Source organism: Tachypleus tridentatus, chromosome 6, assembly GCF_004210375.1.
Source record: "Tachypleus tridentatus isolate NWPU-2018 chromosome 6, ASM421037v1, whole genome shotgun sequence".
Lineage (NCBI taxonomy): Eukaryota > Metazoa > Arthropoda > Merostomata > Xiphosura > Limulidae > Tachypleus > Tachypleus tridentatus.
Genome location: NC_134830.1, coordinates 121,944,566 through 121,963,178, shown reverse-complemented (window position 1 = coordinate 121,963,178; position 18,613 = coordinate 121,944,566). Strand labels below are relative to the sequence as shown.

Below are 18,613 nucleotides of genomic sequence, written 5' to 3'. Positions count from 1 at the left end.
AATATTGCATATAATTTCAAATCACCATTAAATGTTGCAAGCTTATAAAATATGCCTAAGTGACATTAATATAAGCCTATGTAATACTGAAGTAGGCCTAGGTGATATTAATATAGCCCTTAGTAATATTGAATATCAGATGATATTTCAGTATCAAGAATGACTGATTTAAGAAAACAATGCGAAGTAATATTTGGGTATACGAACGTGGCGTTTCACCATAAGAATATATTGGTAAATTAATGGATATGAAAAGATGCAGTACTTTAGAAGGCATTTCCAAGTGAAACATAAGACAAATATTCTTCGAAATTAAAAACATTAAACACAAGTATACAATCACTTCGAATTTTCAATATTACAAATATTATTATGTCCTCAGCCATTTTACTTCAAAAGATTAAATGTTAGCCAATCATCAGACATTTACTTCTAAATTAACGTGCCCTTTAATAAACCAATAGATGAGAAATAAAGAACAGTCCAGGATACTATCTGCCTCTGGACAATCTAAAACATTATCCACTTATAGACAGTCCAGAACATTATTCACTTCTAGATAGTCCAAAACATTATGTACTTCTGGACATTATCCACTTCTAGACAGTTCAGGACATTATCTACTTCTGGACAGTCCACAACATTATCCACTTCCAGACAGTCCATGATATTATCCATTTTTAGACATTCCAGACATTATCCTCTTCTTGACAGTCTAGGGCATTGTCCAATTCTTGATAGTCCAGAATATTACTCACTTCAAGACAGTCCAGGACATTATGTACTTCTGGACAGTCTAGGATATTATCCACTTCTGGACAATCCACGACATTGTCTACTTCGGGAAATTCTAGAACATTATTCTTTTCTGGGCAGTCGAAGATGCTATCTAATTCTGGACATTCCAGGACATTTTCCACTTCTGGACATTTTCCACTTCTGAACAATCCACGACATTGTCTAATTCTGGACATTCTAGGACATTTTCCACTTCTGAACAATCCAAGATCGTTATATACTTCTCATTCCATGACATTATCCACTGCTTGCCAGTCCAGGAACTTATTTAATTCTGGACAGTCCATGATATTAACCACTTCTCTTTTTTTGCATCCGACGAACAGACGTTTTAATCCAACTAGTATAAAACTTGTTTCTTATTTATAAAATACTTCTTGAGTAAGACGTGACTTATGGGCACCTACTTGTCTTAATTTTATCTATACAGAAGTACATAACTATCTTATTAAGAATCTTCTACAGCGTATAAGAGCCGAACCTTTTCAATCAACAGAACAATACTGAACTTATTCTGTAATTACTGCCACAACTAAAGCTAGGATAAGAATGAGATCAATAACATAAGATTTTAGACTGCCTCGTGTATTTAGGATGATTACCATAAACTATAAAATGTAAGAACCAACCGGTATCGGTTTGGCAAGGCCTAATATATATTACCGTGTAATAAACCATATAATTTTCACTTTGGGATTACATACTATATATCATCAAATAATAACAATATCGTTTACACTTTGGGATTAACTACTAGTAGTGGCATTATGAAGTAATTCCACTCTTTAACAAGTTAATGTAATCCAGTTTCTAAGAAGTTAAGATATTCCAGTTTCTAACATGTCAGGTGTCCTAGTTTCTAACAAGTCAGATATTCCAGCTTGTAACAAGTCAGATATTTCACATTCTAACAAGTCAGATATTCCAGTTTCTAACAAGTCAGATATTCCAGCTTGTAACAAGTCAAGATATTCCACATTCTAACAAGTCAAGATATTCCACATTCTAACAAGTCAGATATTCCAGTTTCTAAAAAGTAAAGGTATTGCAGTTTCTAACAAGTCAAGGTATTCCTGTTTCTAATACGTCAGGTATTCCAGTTTCTGATAATTCAAAGTATTCCTGTTTTTAACACGTTTCAGTAAGTGTTACTGTCATATAGCATACACTTTTTCACTATCTGTTTTAAAACTGTCTCTCTGAGGTTTCATTAGCTTCTCCAACCAAAACCTTTAACAACACGTTTATTAAATTTTGTTTCTCTCAAATTTGATTTTTAGCTCTAATAAACAAAAATGATATTCCTCTCATATACGAACATCAAAATACTTTAAAAAACACAGCTAGAAATATAACAACGTGACACCTTCACACCTTAAGGTTTCGACGGGTCAATAACGTGACGTCATCACATCTTGAGGATTAAACACGTTAATAATGTGGAATACTTAGTCCAGTGGTACTCGAAATGTCGTTTATATTTACTTTTTAAAATCTCGTGTTTAGTAGGTTTAGTTTTGTGATTCTACATCAGTTTGATTTAATAAAACTTGTCAATATTAGAAACCATTTACTAAGCAGTCAAAGGATATATATATTTATATATAGACAATTAACATGTAAGTTGTCTAAAAACAGGATGTTATGGTTTAACTAGAAGAAGAGTTGTTTAACTAAAATAATAAGATTTAGTTTAATTTATATTTGGAGTTAACTCACTTTAAGGAGACGTGAGCGCATACGAAGTTACAAATCTCATACACAGAAAAGAACTAAATTTTCTCTGTTACGTATTAAACTGATATAGTTTTAAAAACTTTAAATTATTCTAATTAAACAATAAGTTTCTTTCACTGCTAGGTGACGTCCGTTTCACATTCAGTTTCTAAAACCTTGAAGATAAAACAAATAACCTCGTTAAAGAAGTTGATTTTGATTTAGACCTCTTACTGATATGTTCTAGCTTATTTCAACATTTATATAATTGTCTTAGCTAATTGTTTTCTTCAACTTTTACTGTATAACAACACTTATATGATTCTTAGTTTAAAATTTAGTTTTTAATAAGACAAGACACAACTATTTGTTTAATAATAATAATAATAGATTAATATTTAATTCTTACACTTGGTTGAATGTACGGAGGAGAAAACTCTAGTTTTGAAGTAAATAATTGTCAGTTGTGAACTAGTTTCCTTTTAGCCCGTGTTCGTTTGTCATCAAGTTCATGATTGAATGTTAATAAAACTGCGTTTCGCCAGAGACGTTGAGGAACATAACGCAGCACTCGATAAAAAGGGGTACAAGGATATAATGGAACTAGAATCTCTGGGTGATTTCTGCTGCACTATATAACCCCAAATTGAACCAATGGAATTAAAGACTATCCAAATCTTCATCTTTGGTCAGTCTTGACCATTTCTTACTTAACCCAAGACTTCAAGGAATAATCCTCAGAACTACAGCTATACTAAAGTGTGGATACTCGAACCATGGGACAGGTACTCGTGTTGCCAGGTGATGGAGTAGTGGTGCTCGTCGTCTCAACAGACAATATGGCTTCCGTTTCAGAGTTAGGACTAGGCTGAGACATGGTCACCACAGTTGTGGTCACCCCACTACCTCCAGAGGGTAAACTGAGAGCAGCAACCATTGGAGTGGGGCTGTTTAGGCTTGACCTGGAGAAGTCGATACTGTGATGACGTAATTCGCTAAATGAAGTAGTTCTGATTGGCATGATTCGCACTTCACTATTATACAGCTCTTCGTCTTGACCTGATGTTCCTACGCCACTGTGTTGCTGAATAAAAAGAAAATAACAATAGTGCATTACAGTGTTGGCTGTATATTTAAACCAGAACATAACACTATGCAGATTCGTGCTGCCGAATTAACGAAACGCTGCATACTAATAAAATACTCTACGTGTAGCTACAGGGAGTTAGAAAATAGTGCCCCTCTTTCCATAGCATACTTTGTTTGAGTTTACGTAAAACGTAAAATCTCCACACGTGCCAATAAAATCTATTGATTCATCTAATGATCAAAGGACATCACGTGTAACATTTTTGATGTTAAAGTGTTTGATAGATACTGAATTCTGAACATGTGTCACACATGGGGATGTAGACTTTAATGTTTCCAGAGCTATTTTTGTTACATTCTGTAAAACTTTTCACACTAACTGAGCAGCCCTACGTATCTCGTTACGTTTATTTAGCACTTAGTGGTTCTTTATTCAACATACTACATATACTTTATGTATTTGTCTTTTATTTATTGTCTTACTTACAAATTAATGTTATAATTATTTTAAATCCTTCTTATGACTACTGTTATAAAACTGTACTTGTTTATAATTACTTATTAACTAAACAGAACACCCACTACACAGAATAGTATCATAGAACGAGTTTACGTCTTTCTAAGCCTAAACCTAATTTCACGAAGGTCAACTTGTAACCGGTGTTTTCTTAGTAAGTCACTCGATACAAGAACCAAAAGATCTTCTTGAAGGAAGTAATGCAGTGTAGTCACAAGGGTAACAAGAACAGGGCATGTATGGACTTGATAAAAATTCATAACGCCATCACATCATAACAGCATGATTGGACAGTGTATAGAAGCGACAGAATATACGTGAGAAAAAAAGAGATGTAATCCGCACGTGTAGCACTGGAGAGATACACGAAACGGACAGAGGATACAATACGTGTAGACTTGAGGAGATACGCGAAAAAATATAAACTGTAATCATACGCGTAGATAAGTGAAAAAAAATATACAATCAATACGTGTAGACTTGGAAAGACACACGTGGAAAATAGAATATATAATAAATATATGTAAACATGAAGAAATACGCGAAAAAAGAAGTTATAATTTATAGGTCTAGATCTGTAGAATCCACTTGACAGAAGTAGTTAACTTCGTAATGTGGACACTACAAGTTTAATTCTAAACACAGTAAGTGTACACCGGTTCAACTCCAAAATATTGTTGTTATTCATGTACATATAACTATCATTAATTAGAATTAAATTTACCACAACAGAAATATCACGCATAATCATTTATGTAAATACATACTAGCTAATAACATTAAAAACTAAAAGTGAGTGATAACTGATGCAATGGGTGTTTTAGAAAACAATCATTCTTTCCGATGTTTCACAGTTTTAGTATTTGAAACCGATATTAGTTAACAAAAATTGTGAAAGTTCACTATCATATTCCTTCTGATTTCTATAAAAAGCAGCAATAATATTACGTTACACGTTGCCAAGAGATAGCAGCACAGATGTCTTTGAAAATTATTTGTTCCAATAGTTCGTACGTGATCGAAGCATTTACTTTAAATTTTAGGTTGTCAATGATCCTTAATATGAAAAGCCGACCCAGGAGAAGGGAGGTTTTAAATATATAAGGCATTTAATGTTTTTGTCTGTGGGGAGCTGAATATTTTTTGAAAACTTATTTTTTGGTTTATGGAAAACTGAATGTTTAAGGTGTGTCGGGAGTTGAATATTTTAGGGTATAGAGATTTAATGTTCTTGAGCTTACAGAATTGAAAAGTTTTAGGTATGGGAATTTTAATGTTTTGGGTGTAAGTGATCTAATGTTTTGGGATATAGAGATATTTATGTTTGTGTATGTAAGGAGTTCAATGGAGATTTCGATGTTTTTCGGTGTAAGAGGTCCAATCTTTAGAGGAGTAAAGAGTCAGGTGTTTGGGAGTATAGAGATTTTGGTGTGCGTAATTACTCTGTCCAACACAGAGTACTCGAGTGAGATATGTAGAACTCATAATTTTGCTTTTAAAAGTTAGATAATAGTTAAAACCTAGATCTAGAGAATCTATGTAGTCTATTTTTGTTTACCTGATATATACAGTTACAGGATGATCACGTAGTGCGTGCGTATAATTAATCGTGTACCCGTGTATCAGAGTGGGTTGTTACTTGGCTACTCATAGAGCGTGCTCTTAGTCATAGAATATGGCTAGTAGTGTATTGTTACTTCGTTAGTAGTATTGCAAAATGGTTATTTTTCACTTGTTATTGGTAAAGCTAAGAAAAACACTTTCAACCAAAGTAGCATAATTCACTCATGTGCATTCAGATTTGCATTAGTTGAAAGCAAAAGAGAGCCATACCTTTCCAATATAGTGAGTTCAGTCATTCAGAACGACAAATTTGTGGTTTTGTGAAAATTTTGTTTTTACTCTAACGACTTTCTCAAGTGACTTGTTACTCTGCAGTAGGCTTGTTTGATACTCAACAGTGTGTGTAAAGTACTTATAAAGTTTTGTTTAGATGCTGTTTGCAGTGCTTTTGAGATTTTAATTTGTATTACACCTATTGTATACATGCCACATTCCTACCATAAGTACTATTGGTCTTATGATGGTACATGAAATCATCCGAATTTAATTATCTGAAATGTATTAATTTAATCATTATGGAAAGAAAAAGGTGTTTGTTATTACGGGGCATGAGGGTTTATATGTATGACTAACGGGGTATAATGGGGTTTCTTTATATGACTGACAGAGTGTAAGGAGTTGTATATGTGATTAACAGGGTATGAGGGTTTGTATGTGTAAATAATGAGGAGTTGTTTGTCTTTTAGTATTGTAACTGAATACTTTAAGTGTATGTTTGTCTTTTAGTATTGTAACTGAATACTTTAAGTGTATGTTTGTCTTTAGTATTGTAACTGAATACTTTAAGTGTATGTTTGTCTTTTAGTATTGTAACTGAATACTTTAAGTGTATGTTTTAGGTTTATGACACGGATACTTGTGGGACATGTTGAGATACTGTGAATATGTGTTAAGCGGCTCATAAAATTTAATTTGTAAAATTGAAGAGTTGAAGGTTTGGGGTATTAATGAATGGATGTATTGAAACAGAAGTGCAATGTTCAGAGGATAATTGTTATTAATGACAAAAAGTTTGTCGCGAGTCGAAACTTTACAATATGCGGAATTACTGTTTTGAAAACTAGGATATTTCGAGATGTGAAAGAGTTGATTGTTTTGTTTCATGTTTGAAAACTGGGGAACTGAATGGGGTACATAGTTAATACTGGGTATGTGATAAACAACACATTCTTATACTGAGATGAAATGTTAAAATGACACATAGTTAATACCGTTCAACATGCATGCTGAAGATTTTTAGACATAACCCTTATTTCAAGTTTTAGTGAAAAAAATGAATTGGTAATTTCACTAAACAATATGTAATCACATATTTACAGACATGTAACCTCCTTATTCATCAAAATATGTTTAAGTTTACATAGTAGCACCTACTACTTGTAGTCAGTTTATACAACACATAATTTATAATGGCCAGTTTGGCAAATCACCACCTTAGTGATTCAAGTCTACATAATGACACGTTATACTTAGTGGTCAATTTAAGAAATAACCCACCTTACTGGGCGACCTCTTCGAGACAGGCTGCAAAAGAAGGGAGAGAAATATGTGGAAACATTGGATCAGGAAGGAAGAAGGAGTGGTAAAGAGATTGAAAGTAAAAATATTAACTGAGATGATGAAATATATTTTATCTAGATCAGAAATCCGGATAATAAAGTAGGAAACACATTCCTAGAATCATGAGTAAATCCACTATTAAAATCCAAATAATAAACGAAGAAATACGATCTTAGTTACTTGGATCATAAAAATGTTGATTCTACTGTTACAAACCCATGTTTAAATTGATGAATTCATTGTTAAAAGTCCAGGTAGTAAAGAGTTAAGTACATTGTTAAAACCACAAGTAATATATATTTAAGTACGTTGTGAGAAACCTAGGTTTTAAACTGATGAATTTATGATACATTATAAGCCTATCGGTTTGTGATGCTTCGCTAGCTTTCGGCGTCTAAGCCTATTCTATTCTATATACTGTTATAAATCTATATAATAAACTGAGAAATAGATGTTTAAAACTTAAGTAATAAACTTGGGAGTAGTTTTTTTGTAAACCTAATTAATAAACTGGTGAATATTGTGTTGGTATCCAGGGTAATAAACGATTTACTATAGAAAATAATTCTTTATTTTCTGTTTTTTGTTGTTTTTTAGACACCGAAAACGATACAGATCGATATAAATAGCTGTCAAAGCAGATATTGTGGACGATATTTCTCTTTCGATGTTTTTTATTTATAAAGAAGTAAGTAAATTTATGTATCTTAACATATATAAAGTCATCTGTACAAGCGCGATTTAATTTACAAAAAACAACAACAAGAAAACTGCCGTATATCATCTCAGTCATGTACACTGTCTGTAATAAATTAAGTATATATATATATATAACAATTTTTAATCCATCTTTTGAATCAACTCATTTTTATCAACACCACTTTGATATCATTCCAAGCATATATATGTTCATTGTTTTCTTACCTAATGAAACTCTCAGAGCGTTGTTAATATTGGTTTTATTACTTCTTTTGAACTCTTAATTACCTAGATTTTATTATTATTTTGAATCCAAACTTTCTATCTTATGTTCATGATTTAAAAGTTAACCAAATACTATAAATAATAGTTAATCACCTGATATTTTTTCCGCCTACAGCGCCTACCGCAACAGAAACGTAAAGGGTTATTGCTAGATGAAACAGATGTCGCTGGAGACAGAGGAGGCGTGGACAATGGTCGAGTTGGTTGGCCATTATGAGGAATTTCCATCTCCACAAATTCTCTATCCTGTTAGTTTAAAAATAACGAAGAATTATTTGAACAACCTCATTAATGCAAAATTGGAAATATACTGATGGTAAGCTATGATAATACTTCCGCGTTAAACGCAAATAAAGCAGCGAACCTATTTTAAAAGTTAAGCTTAATGTTGTAATAGGAGTCTAAATAGGGCAAAAATGTTTCTTTACCTCTTTTACTAGCTTCAGTTTAATCAGTTTTAAATTTCAAATCAGGAGTCTTCTGAACACAGTAGCATTAAATGTTTCTTACCATGTATAAAGTATCATATTTTGATGGTCATCATTTCACATACCACCGATATTTCTGGTATTGAACGAAGTAAGGCGTAAGTTAATGTTTCTTTAAGTACCTGTGATATGAAATCACTAATGACACAGTAATGGACTAATTAAGAGGGACAAGGGAACAGTTGCAGTGTAGTATAATTTTTCTCACGGTTAATGTTATCAACATTCTCATAAATTATTACTTAAATTGTTAGCGAGAGGTTTTCGTGCAAGAAACATTCAATTTGTGATAGACTTATTTAAGAAGGTAGTTTATAATCTTAGGAGTAACAGACAATGTTATAAATAATTCTTACGTAGCAATTATTGAATGTTTTAATTGTTATGTGTGCCCAAAATGTAAATATTTTAAAATATATTCAGCCAATGCAAATCATAACACTGTGTAACAAAATGTTTACTTTTTTTTTCCTAGGCAGAAAGTGTTATTTCCCAATTGCTTATGCCTAAAGTAAATGGAAAAAGACTATCCAGGAACAAGATTTATGTGTAATTAATAAGTAAATGTTTCTAGTTATACATTGAGATTATAGCACGTTTAAAACAGGCATAGCAAATAACAGAAACACGTGGGTTTCTTCATCAGATAGCATATTCAAACAAAGCCCTCAGCTCGTGGCCTTATCGCTAATTACGTCTACGTATATTTTTGTTGTTGTTTGTTTTTGAATTTCGCGCAAAGGTACACGAGGGCTATCTGTGCTAGCGGTCCCTAATTTAGCAGTGTAAGACAAGAGAGAAGGCAGCTTGTTATTACCACCCACCGCCAACTCTTGGCCTACTCTTTTACCAACGAATAGGGGGATTGATCGTCACAGCATAACGCCCCCGGCACAAAAGGCGAGCATGTTTGGTGTGACTGGGATTCGGACCCGCGACTCTCAGATTACGAGTCTAACTCCTTAGCCCACCTGGCCATGCCAGGCCAGTCTACGTATATCATATATTCACAGTAGGACCTTATTTTGCCTGCTTACCTGTTATGAAACTCTTCCCTTCATAAGATTAAAAGGACAGTTTATAAGTTAGAAATGACAGATCTTATCAGAATCTCTTTAGTTCATGCTTTCTATACTAGTAGAATACTACTGTTGTGTGTAGTTTGTTCTAAATACATGATAGCAAGAAAATCTGACCCAATAAAGTGTTGTATTTACTTTTGATAATTTGACGGATTTAAGCTATTAAATCAATAATGGGGTGGTATATATATATATAGACACACACGCACGTTTCATGTTGATACAGATGTTCTGAAGTCACTAAACTATAATATTTTTATCGAAAATACACAGTAGTCACGCAATCCAATAAAATAATTACAGGTTGTAAGCTACGCCCTGTAAAACAATAATAGAAATAGTAATTTACATGGTTTAGTATATTACCTGTTCATTAAGCCTCGTAGTAGAGATAGTACAGCTGCAAAGTGTATTAGATATTTATGTGAAGTTATAAATAAATGAAAAAAATCGTCATTTATTAGAGTTTTCTCCTTCATTTAGCTTAGGAATTACTTTTCAAAACATTACTGCACAAACGAGATATTTCGGGTACAGCAGTTTTAACATAAGTTATTCGATCATAATTGTTATTTAACTTTGTGATTTGAAGCTACAAAAAGTGTCTGTGTCTGTTAAATAATTTAAAATGGTGTATTGTATGTAGATAAACATTATCTTAAATTATCTACTTCATAGTTACTGTTCTTACTGTTGTTTGTTCCAAACACTGGAGCAGATGGTGATGTTGGAGTTCAAATATATCTTCATCCCCGTGATCTGCATTCTGAGTTTTGCGTTTCACATCAACTGCTTTCTTTTTCCTGACGAATTCGGCTCCACTTGTTGCCTTGGCTATTCTGATTCTAGCCATTCTGGCTTTCTGTTGAACAAAGAAACAGTACATGTTATCTATTGTTTATTTGTCGAAAATAAAATTAAAACATACACCTGGAGGACAGAGAGATAAACAAAGTAGTAAGGTACTGAACCAGACAATATATAAAACAGGTAACTTATTGAAGTAGAACAATCATTTTTTGTGAAGACTGAGATAATTAATTAATTCAGTTGTTTTTTTTAATAAATAGTTTGCAAAAAAATATTTCCATGTAAGGTAATTAAAACTATGGTGAGTATTCCATAACCTGGAATTCAAGTATATCACTATAGAAACAGTGATGTTTCTAAAATATTATGAATACTTACGTCAAACAATTCTCGAGATATTTTATTTAATACGTAATCAAAGAAACAGTTGCACGTCTAGAGTGTATTATTTCATACATCAGAAAAGGTGTTATTTGAAAAAAAACGAATGAATGTCCTACATCAACAACGGATCTGTCAGACATTAAAGAGTTAGAAATGGTGTTGTTTGAAAAACGGATGAATGTCCGACGTCAAAAACGGATCTGTCAAACAGTAAAGTGTTAGGAAATGGTATTGTTTGAAAAACTGATGAATGTCCTACATTAACAACGGATCTGTCAGACATTAAAGTGTTAGGAAAATGGTATTTTTTGAAAAACTGATGAATGTCCTACATCAACAACGGATCTGTCAAACAGTAAAGTGTTAGGAAATGGTATTGTTTGAAAAAAACGAATGAATGTCCTACATCAACAACGGATCTGTCAGACATTAAAGTGTGAGGAAATGGTGTTGTTTGAAAACTGATGAATGTCCTACATCAACAACGGATTTGTCAAACAGTAAAGTGTTAGGAAATGGTCTTGTTTGAAAAACTGATGAATGTCCTACATCAACAGCAGATCTGTCAAACAGTAAAGTGTGAGGAAATGGTGTTGTTTGAAAACTGATGAATGTTCTTCATCAACAACGGATCTGTCAAACAGTAACGTGTTAGGAAATGGTATGGTTTGAAAAATGAATGAATGTCCTACATCAACAACGGATCTGTCAAACAGTAACGTGTTAGGAAATGGTATTGTTTGAAAAACTGATGAATGTCCTACATCAACAGCGGATCTGTCAGACATTAAAGTGTTAGGAAATGGTATTGTTTGGAAAACTGATGAATGTCCTACATCAACAACGGATCTGTCAAACAGTAAAGTGTTAGGAAATGGTATTGTTTGGAAAACTGATGAATGTCCTACATCAACAACGGATCTGTCAAACAGTAAAGTGTTAGGAAATGGTATTGTTTGAAAAACTGATGAAAGTCCCACATTAACAACGGATCTATCAAACAGTAAAGTGTTAGGAAATGGTGTTGTTTGAAACACGGATGAATGTCCGACGTCAACAACGGATCTGTCAGACATTAAAGTGGTAGGAAATAGTATGGTTTGAAAAATGAATGAATGTCCTACATCAACAACGGATTTGTCAAACAGTAAAGTGTTAGGAAATGGTATTGTTTGAAAAACTGATGAAAGTCCCACATTAACAACGGATCTATCAAACAGTAAAGTGTTGGGAAATGGTGTTGTTTGAAACACGGATGAATGTCCGACGTCAACAACGGATCTGTCAGACATTAAAGTGGTAGGAAATGGTATGGTTTGAAAAATGAATGAATGTCCTACATCAACAACGGATCTGTCAAACAGTAACGTGTTAGGAAATGGTATTGTTTGAAAAACTGATGAATGTCCTACATCAACAGCGGATCAGTCAAACAGTAAAGTGTTAGGAAATGGTATTGTTTGAAAAACTGATTAATGTCCTAAGGATTAAAGGAATGCCAATTTAATTTTAAATTTTAATCTTCTATTATTGGATTTAAGTAAATAGCGGTAAAATATCCTCAATGGTTTTGATATTAGTTTAATTTTATTACACACTTCAAGTTGTTAGCTTCCCTTCCAGTACAATAGGAGCCTAATTTACAGTTTTATCAAATTAAAAAGACAACGACGGTGCATTCCTTAAAGTTACTGATGACGTAGTTGAAACTACCAAACACATGGGTTCTTCTGCCAGGTATATCTTGTACGTCACTATACTTTAAAATCAAGTGTACCAACAATAAAATAAAGTACTTATCTCCGTGGTTCCCATACTGTGCGCTGCGGCGCCCTGGGGCGCCGTTGGATGTTTCAAATTTTCGATGGAAACATAGCACACGATATTGACATATGTCAGACATCATGCAAACTACTAGCTCGATGTAGGTAAGAGTTTTAACATTAGATGGCGCTGCTTTCCTTTCTATGACGTTCTCGAATGTTTGAGATATATTTTGTTCACTTGTACTTTCGTTTCGGGCACGCCAGTATCTTCTCAAACTTTCTCGTTTCTTAGATTTGGTACATAAATACCTGTCGACTCCCCAGGTCAGTCAGTAATCGAAATAACTGAAGGATGTTGTGTCTGCGAGGTCTAGCAAAGTTCAGTGAATTATTTTGTTGATTTTTAGTCCTTGTGCATAAAAATTGAAAGATTTTTGAACACTAGTAAGAAGTATGGGAGTGAAGAAAAAAAGGATGGCGAACCACAGACAAGTGGCAAAGTTGTGAATAAACGGAAATTTCGAAGATATGACTATAGTTATCTAGGTTTTGGTTTTATTTCAGTAGATGTCAGTAATGAAGAGTGTCTGCATTTATGTCTAAATGTTTTGGCTCCAGAGTGCATGCTTCCAACTAAACTGAAACGCAACGTAGAGACCAATTATCCTAACATGACTTGTAAGTCCCATGATTATTTTACCAGAAAGTTAAGAGAATTGAAGGAACAAAAAGGTACATTTTTGTACCAAGCATCAACATCAAGCAATGCTTTGTTAGCATCCTACAAGGTGGCATATTGAGTCGCGAAATGCAAAAAGCCTCATACCACTGTAGAAGAACTGGTAGCTTACCGGGTGCAGTAAATATGGTAAACATTATGGTTGGTGAATGTGCGGGAAGATTGCTTTTAAAGTTGCCTTTATCCAACAGTACTGTCAGTCGTTGAATCCAACACATGACCGAAAATCTTCGACGATCATCTAATTGAAAAATGAAAGGGAAGGCTTTCGGGTTACAGCTAGATGAGGCGACGGATAGTAACAAGGATGTTCATTTTATTTGCTACACACGGTTCGTTGATGGTGACAAAATTGTGGAAAACCTTCTAATTTGTAAAAGTATCACTGCAGGTACAAAAGCTTAAGATTTGTTTGAGATCCTTGAGACTTTTATGTGTGAAAACAACTTAGACTGGACTAAGTGCCTTAGTGGATGTTATGGAGGATTGCAGGTACTCATACAAAGCAAAGCTCTTGATGCACTGTGGACCCACTGCATAGGATGTTATGGAGGATTGCAGGTACTCATACAAAGCAAAGCTCTTGATGCACTGTGGACCCACTGCATAAACCACAGAGAAGCCCTTGCGTCAAAGCACCTGAGGTCTCCACTGAACCTAGTCCTGTAAGTATTGAAAGTGGTGAACTTTATAAAAACTCGGCCACAGAAGGCGAGGTTTTTTTTAAAAAAACTGTGTGAGGATACGGGATCTAAGTACACATCTTTGTTTAGCTCACGATGGCTCTCCCATGGGAATGTACTGTCCCGTGTGTTCGAATTACTACAGAAACTCTTATCACGAAGAATAATAATATGAATGTGCTAATAACTTCTTGGGTATTGATTTTTTGATCAAATTAGCAAACTTGTGTAATATCTTCGTAAACCTGAACGCGTTGATTCTCTCTCTCCAGGGAAGCAACACACACGTTCTGAATCTCACAGAGAAGTCTTAAGAAAAAAGTTACTACTATGGAGAAGAAAAATGAATATAGATGGTGGCATGGTTGTTTCCTCCTGTTGCACCAGTTTGTTACATCCATTGAAGTTGATTTGACCCACGAATTAAATCCTGTTTCTGAGGAGCGCCTCACACAACTCAGTGACTGGTTTGAAAGTTACTTTCCTGAAAATATGGAGAAGTTTCCATGGATCCAAGAACCGTTCAAACTGAGAACCCAAATGAATTTACCTCTGCAGAAGAAGAAAATATTTTTGAGCTGTCTTGTGACAAGACTTTAAAAACAAAATTTGGCAGCTTGAAACAAACTGAGTTTTGGATATCAGTAAAAGTTGAATATCCGCTGCTAAGTGCTAAAGCTCAGCGAATCCTAATTCCATTTGCGACGCCATATCTCTGCCTGAAGCTGGGTTTTCGGTGGTTGCTGTAATAAAAAGCAAGTACCACGCGAAAATCAATGTTGAATAGAAAATGAGAGTGGCGGTGTCCAGTCTGATTCCATGGTTTGAGAGGTTGTGCAGTGCCCAACAGGCGCACACATCCCATTAGTAATTGTGGTTATTTAAAAATAAAATACAAATATTGTTTTTAATTTCAATTTACGTGTATTATTCTTTCAAACGGCTACTAAGTTGATAGGACATAAATACTTATCAAGTATTAAGTTGTTTGTACCTAACTACTTAATAAACGAAACTGTTAGGTTTTTCTATTTGCGTAGGGGCGCAATGAAAATAATTGCTGAGACATTGAGGGCGCCGCGAATCCAGAAAGTTTGTGATACGCTGACTTATACTAATCAAAGTTTCTCCGAAACCAATGCCTTCATATTAGTGTATATATTTACAGCCTCACATAACTCTTGGTTAAGTTGAATGTTTTATTTGATTGATTATATTTCAACTACTTCACACTCGCTTTACAAGTTCTGTGTATGACTGTGATGTCGAACTGACTGTATATAATAATGTCAATTCACACCTTTAACAAGTTATAAGTATCTTTAACAGGGTATAAATACATACCTTTAACAGTATAATAATACATATATCTTTAACACGGTATAAATAGAAACATTTGATACTACACCAGAACGTATCCTTAACACGGTATAAATGTATATTTTTAACATGATATTAATACATAACTTGATACTAATGCATATATTTAACACGGTATAAATACATACCAGTACATACTATAACAGTATCTGAATAATTAAAAAGATAAACATCGTTTTTGCTACATTGATGGATTACATGTTCTTTTTGTAAATTAACATTTTGTGTTCTATCTCACGGTAACTTGCTGGCATACAGAGAAAAGTTCGTTTAATACCTTTTGAGCTTTCCGTTTATCCGCCCTTTGATTTTGGTGATAGATTCTAGAAAAGTTTGACACAATGACCGGAACAGGAAGTGCAATGACAAGGACGCCACTCAGAGAACAGATGCCACCTACAATTTTACCCATAACAGTGGCGGGAACCATGTCGCCATATCTGTAAGAAAATAAATAATAATAAACACGTTTTATAATACACAAGGAAAATAAACTACTAGATACTTTATAGTTACGTAAATATACGCAGAGTTAAATACAATGGTTAAATGCAGTTTACATGTCAATGGACCTGAACTTAAGTATAACTTTTGGATATCCTAACTACGTAAGTGGAAGTACGGTATAAGTATAATAGTTTTGAGGCAATCAAAGTGTCAACTGACTTAGGCTTAAGTGCAATGTGTAGATACAGTAAATGTGTCAGTAAACGTTTGGTTAAATATAGTATTTAAACACAGCTTGTTAATGAACGTAGGCTTAAGTGTATAATTTAAACACAGTGTGTTAATAAACGTAGGGTTAAGTATAATATTTAATGAAGTCAACAAGTTAAACGTATTTATAGGTACTGTGTTTAAATACAGTCAACATTTTAGTATAATTTTTCTCTCAAACGAAAGGCGTTGAATACAATTTTCCCTGTTTTAAATATATTTTTCTCTCTATGAAATTCATTTTTGTAACAATTAACGTAGTATCTTGGTCTGGAAGAATAAAATGGGAAACCAGGAAATAAACGTCCAGTCTAGAGCTGTTTAAAGATAATATGTACAAGGGATCTTGTTTTGAACCATTTATCTAGAATTTCACTTTATTCCTTCATTTGGTGTATTTAATACTAGAAAAGGATTTGTTGTAGATCCCGTAACTTCTACAACTACCAGGAAGATAGTGTCTCAGGTGCACGTTTTTACCATTTATCTGATATCCCTAAAACGCTTATTCTTTCCACGTGAGTATTAATGTTTGCAGCTGTTTGTTTTATAAGTACAATTTTCAGAAGATAAATTTGCTACAGCTACGACAAGAGTGTTTTTCGCCCTTCTTTTAGAACTATGTGAATGTTCGTTGTAACAATGAATTGATAGAACTTTTGTTCCATAATTGAGACCCCTTCCCTTGGCTCAGCAGAAAGTCTGAATGTTTATAGAATACTCTAAAAACACAGATTTCAACACCTGTAAAAACAGCACACTTAACCTATTCTCTAGCATTGCTTTTAACGACAGACAAATAATAACAGAAATAATTAGCCCATCGTGTAACTTTGTGCTTAACGACAACTAAATGTTCCATACTTGAGCTATATTGTAAAACTTTACTTTTAAAAATATTTCTGTGAAACATTAATAATTAGAAAAACATCGTTGTTCCTATGAAAAGTACGTATTACAAAATGAGATTGGCCAATTTACATTTTTATTACTGCTCAGTAAGAATACGTCCATAAAATTTATACAAGTACAGAAAAACACATCGTCTCTTACAGTTCTGTATTAAATTATGCAACTGGCGTTAGCCAGTAGGAATATATTCTGAAGTGTTTTATAATCACCTGTACCCCATGAAGTCCCCTTCATATCTAAAGGTCTTTGATTCTAAACCTAACAATAGAAAATAATAATTTTTATACATTGCCATGTATGTATTGTTGAACAAAGTATTAATCCAAACTGAAGTCAACTGTACATTGTCGTGTATGTATTGGTGAACAAAGTATTGATTTAGACTGAAATCAATTGTACATAGTCGTGTGTGTATTGTTGAACAAACTATTGATTCAAACTGAAATCAACTACATATAGTCGTGTATATATTGTGGAACAAACTATTGATTTGAACTGAAATCAACTGTATATAGGTATGTATGTATTGTTGAAGAAACTGTTGATTCAACTGAAATGAATTATACATAATCATGTATATATTGTCGAAATGGAAAAAATAACTGTTAGTTTTGTTGAAACACAACTTCTATACTGACAACATTTTAGTCTATCCTTTATGGATTCAATGTGAGAGGTTTTGAAGCAGATATGTTGCTTGCTATATGCCACTGTCTAATAGTGTTTTCTCTCAGTACCAGATCTCTTTAGCTGGGCTAGACGACAAAAAACAAATTGTCCTTTGGAACGCTATTTACATACACAGTATAATACAGGTGTAATAAATAAAATCAAGTTTTATAAAGACAAATAGGGATTAACATATAGATATCCTAGTTAGCTGCAGTGACAGAAAGTTTTAATGTTATAAAAATTATTGAAACCACAAACTCAAATCTATAAAAACTGAGTTAACTTTAATTTTAAAAAATTATCTCTAATTTGGTAAATCACTGTAATGGTGATAGTATAAGTCGAGTTAGGGATAACTTTTTTTTATAAATTTTAAATGACTCAGTTTTCGTAGTTTTGACTTTCTCATTTCAATCATTTTTGTAGCCTTCGTGAAAATATTAGAGTGATAAGGTTCGTCTTTTCTTCTGTATGCTTGACTGGAAAAGTAACTTACCTACTTATTTAGATCAAACTGCGAAGAATTAGTGAAATTTTGATTCTGTCCATAAACTTATGTTGCGATATAGATAGTTGTGTATGCACAATAAGTTTTAGCTTTGCTCATCCAATATTATAAAATAATCATTGTTAATATACAGACATTTTAAAGTTGGTTTCAACTAACACTTTTCATGCCTGCCGTTTTGTTTC

At 33.4% G+C, this 18,613-nt stretch overlaps 1 protein-coding gene and 1 long non-coding RNA gene across 3 annotated transcripts in view; one reads left to right on the top strand and one right to left on the bottom strand.

Moving 5' to 3' along the window:
• Nucleotides 1-18,613, bottom strand: part of LOC143253483 (potassium voltage-gated channel protein Shal-like) — a 92,487-nt gene that overhangs the window by 12,058 nt on the left and 61,816 nt on the right. Inside the window, exons 2-6 of one of the 2 annotated variants that reach the window (XM_076507462.1) lie at nt 15,897-16,059; nt 10,549-10,719; nt 8,381-8,533; nt 7,241-7,267; nt 2,881-3,598 (exon numbers count right to left, since the gene is read on the bottom strand). In XM_076507462.1, the coding sequence (XP_076363577.1) occupies nt 3,269-3,598; nt 7,241-7,267; nt 8,381-8,533; nt 10,549-10,719; nt 15,897-16,059 (844 nt within the window). In that variant the 3' untranslated portion in view covers nt 2,881-3,268. Of the gene's footprint in view, nt 1-2,880; nt 3,599-7,240; nt 7,268-8,380; nt 8,534-10,548; nt 10,720-15,896; nt 16,060-18,613 lie in introns of those variants that run through there. The other variant, XR_013029665.1, reaches the window with a different exon arrangement.
• Nucleotides 13,072-15,156, top strand: LOC143251443 (uncharacterized). The gene is made up of 2 exons (XR_013028560.1): nt 13,072-14,048; nt 14,118-15,156. It is a non-coding gene; the product is annotated as an uncharacterized LOC143251443 (long non-coding RNA).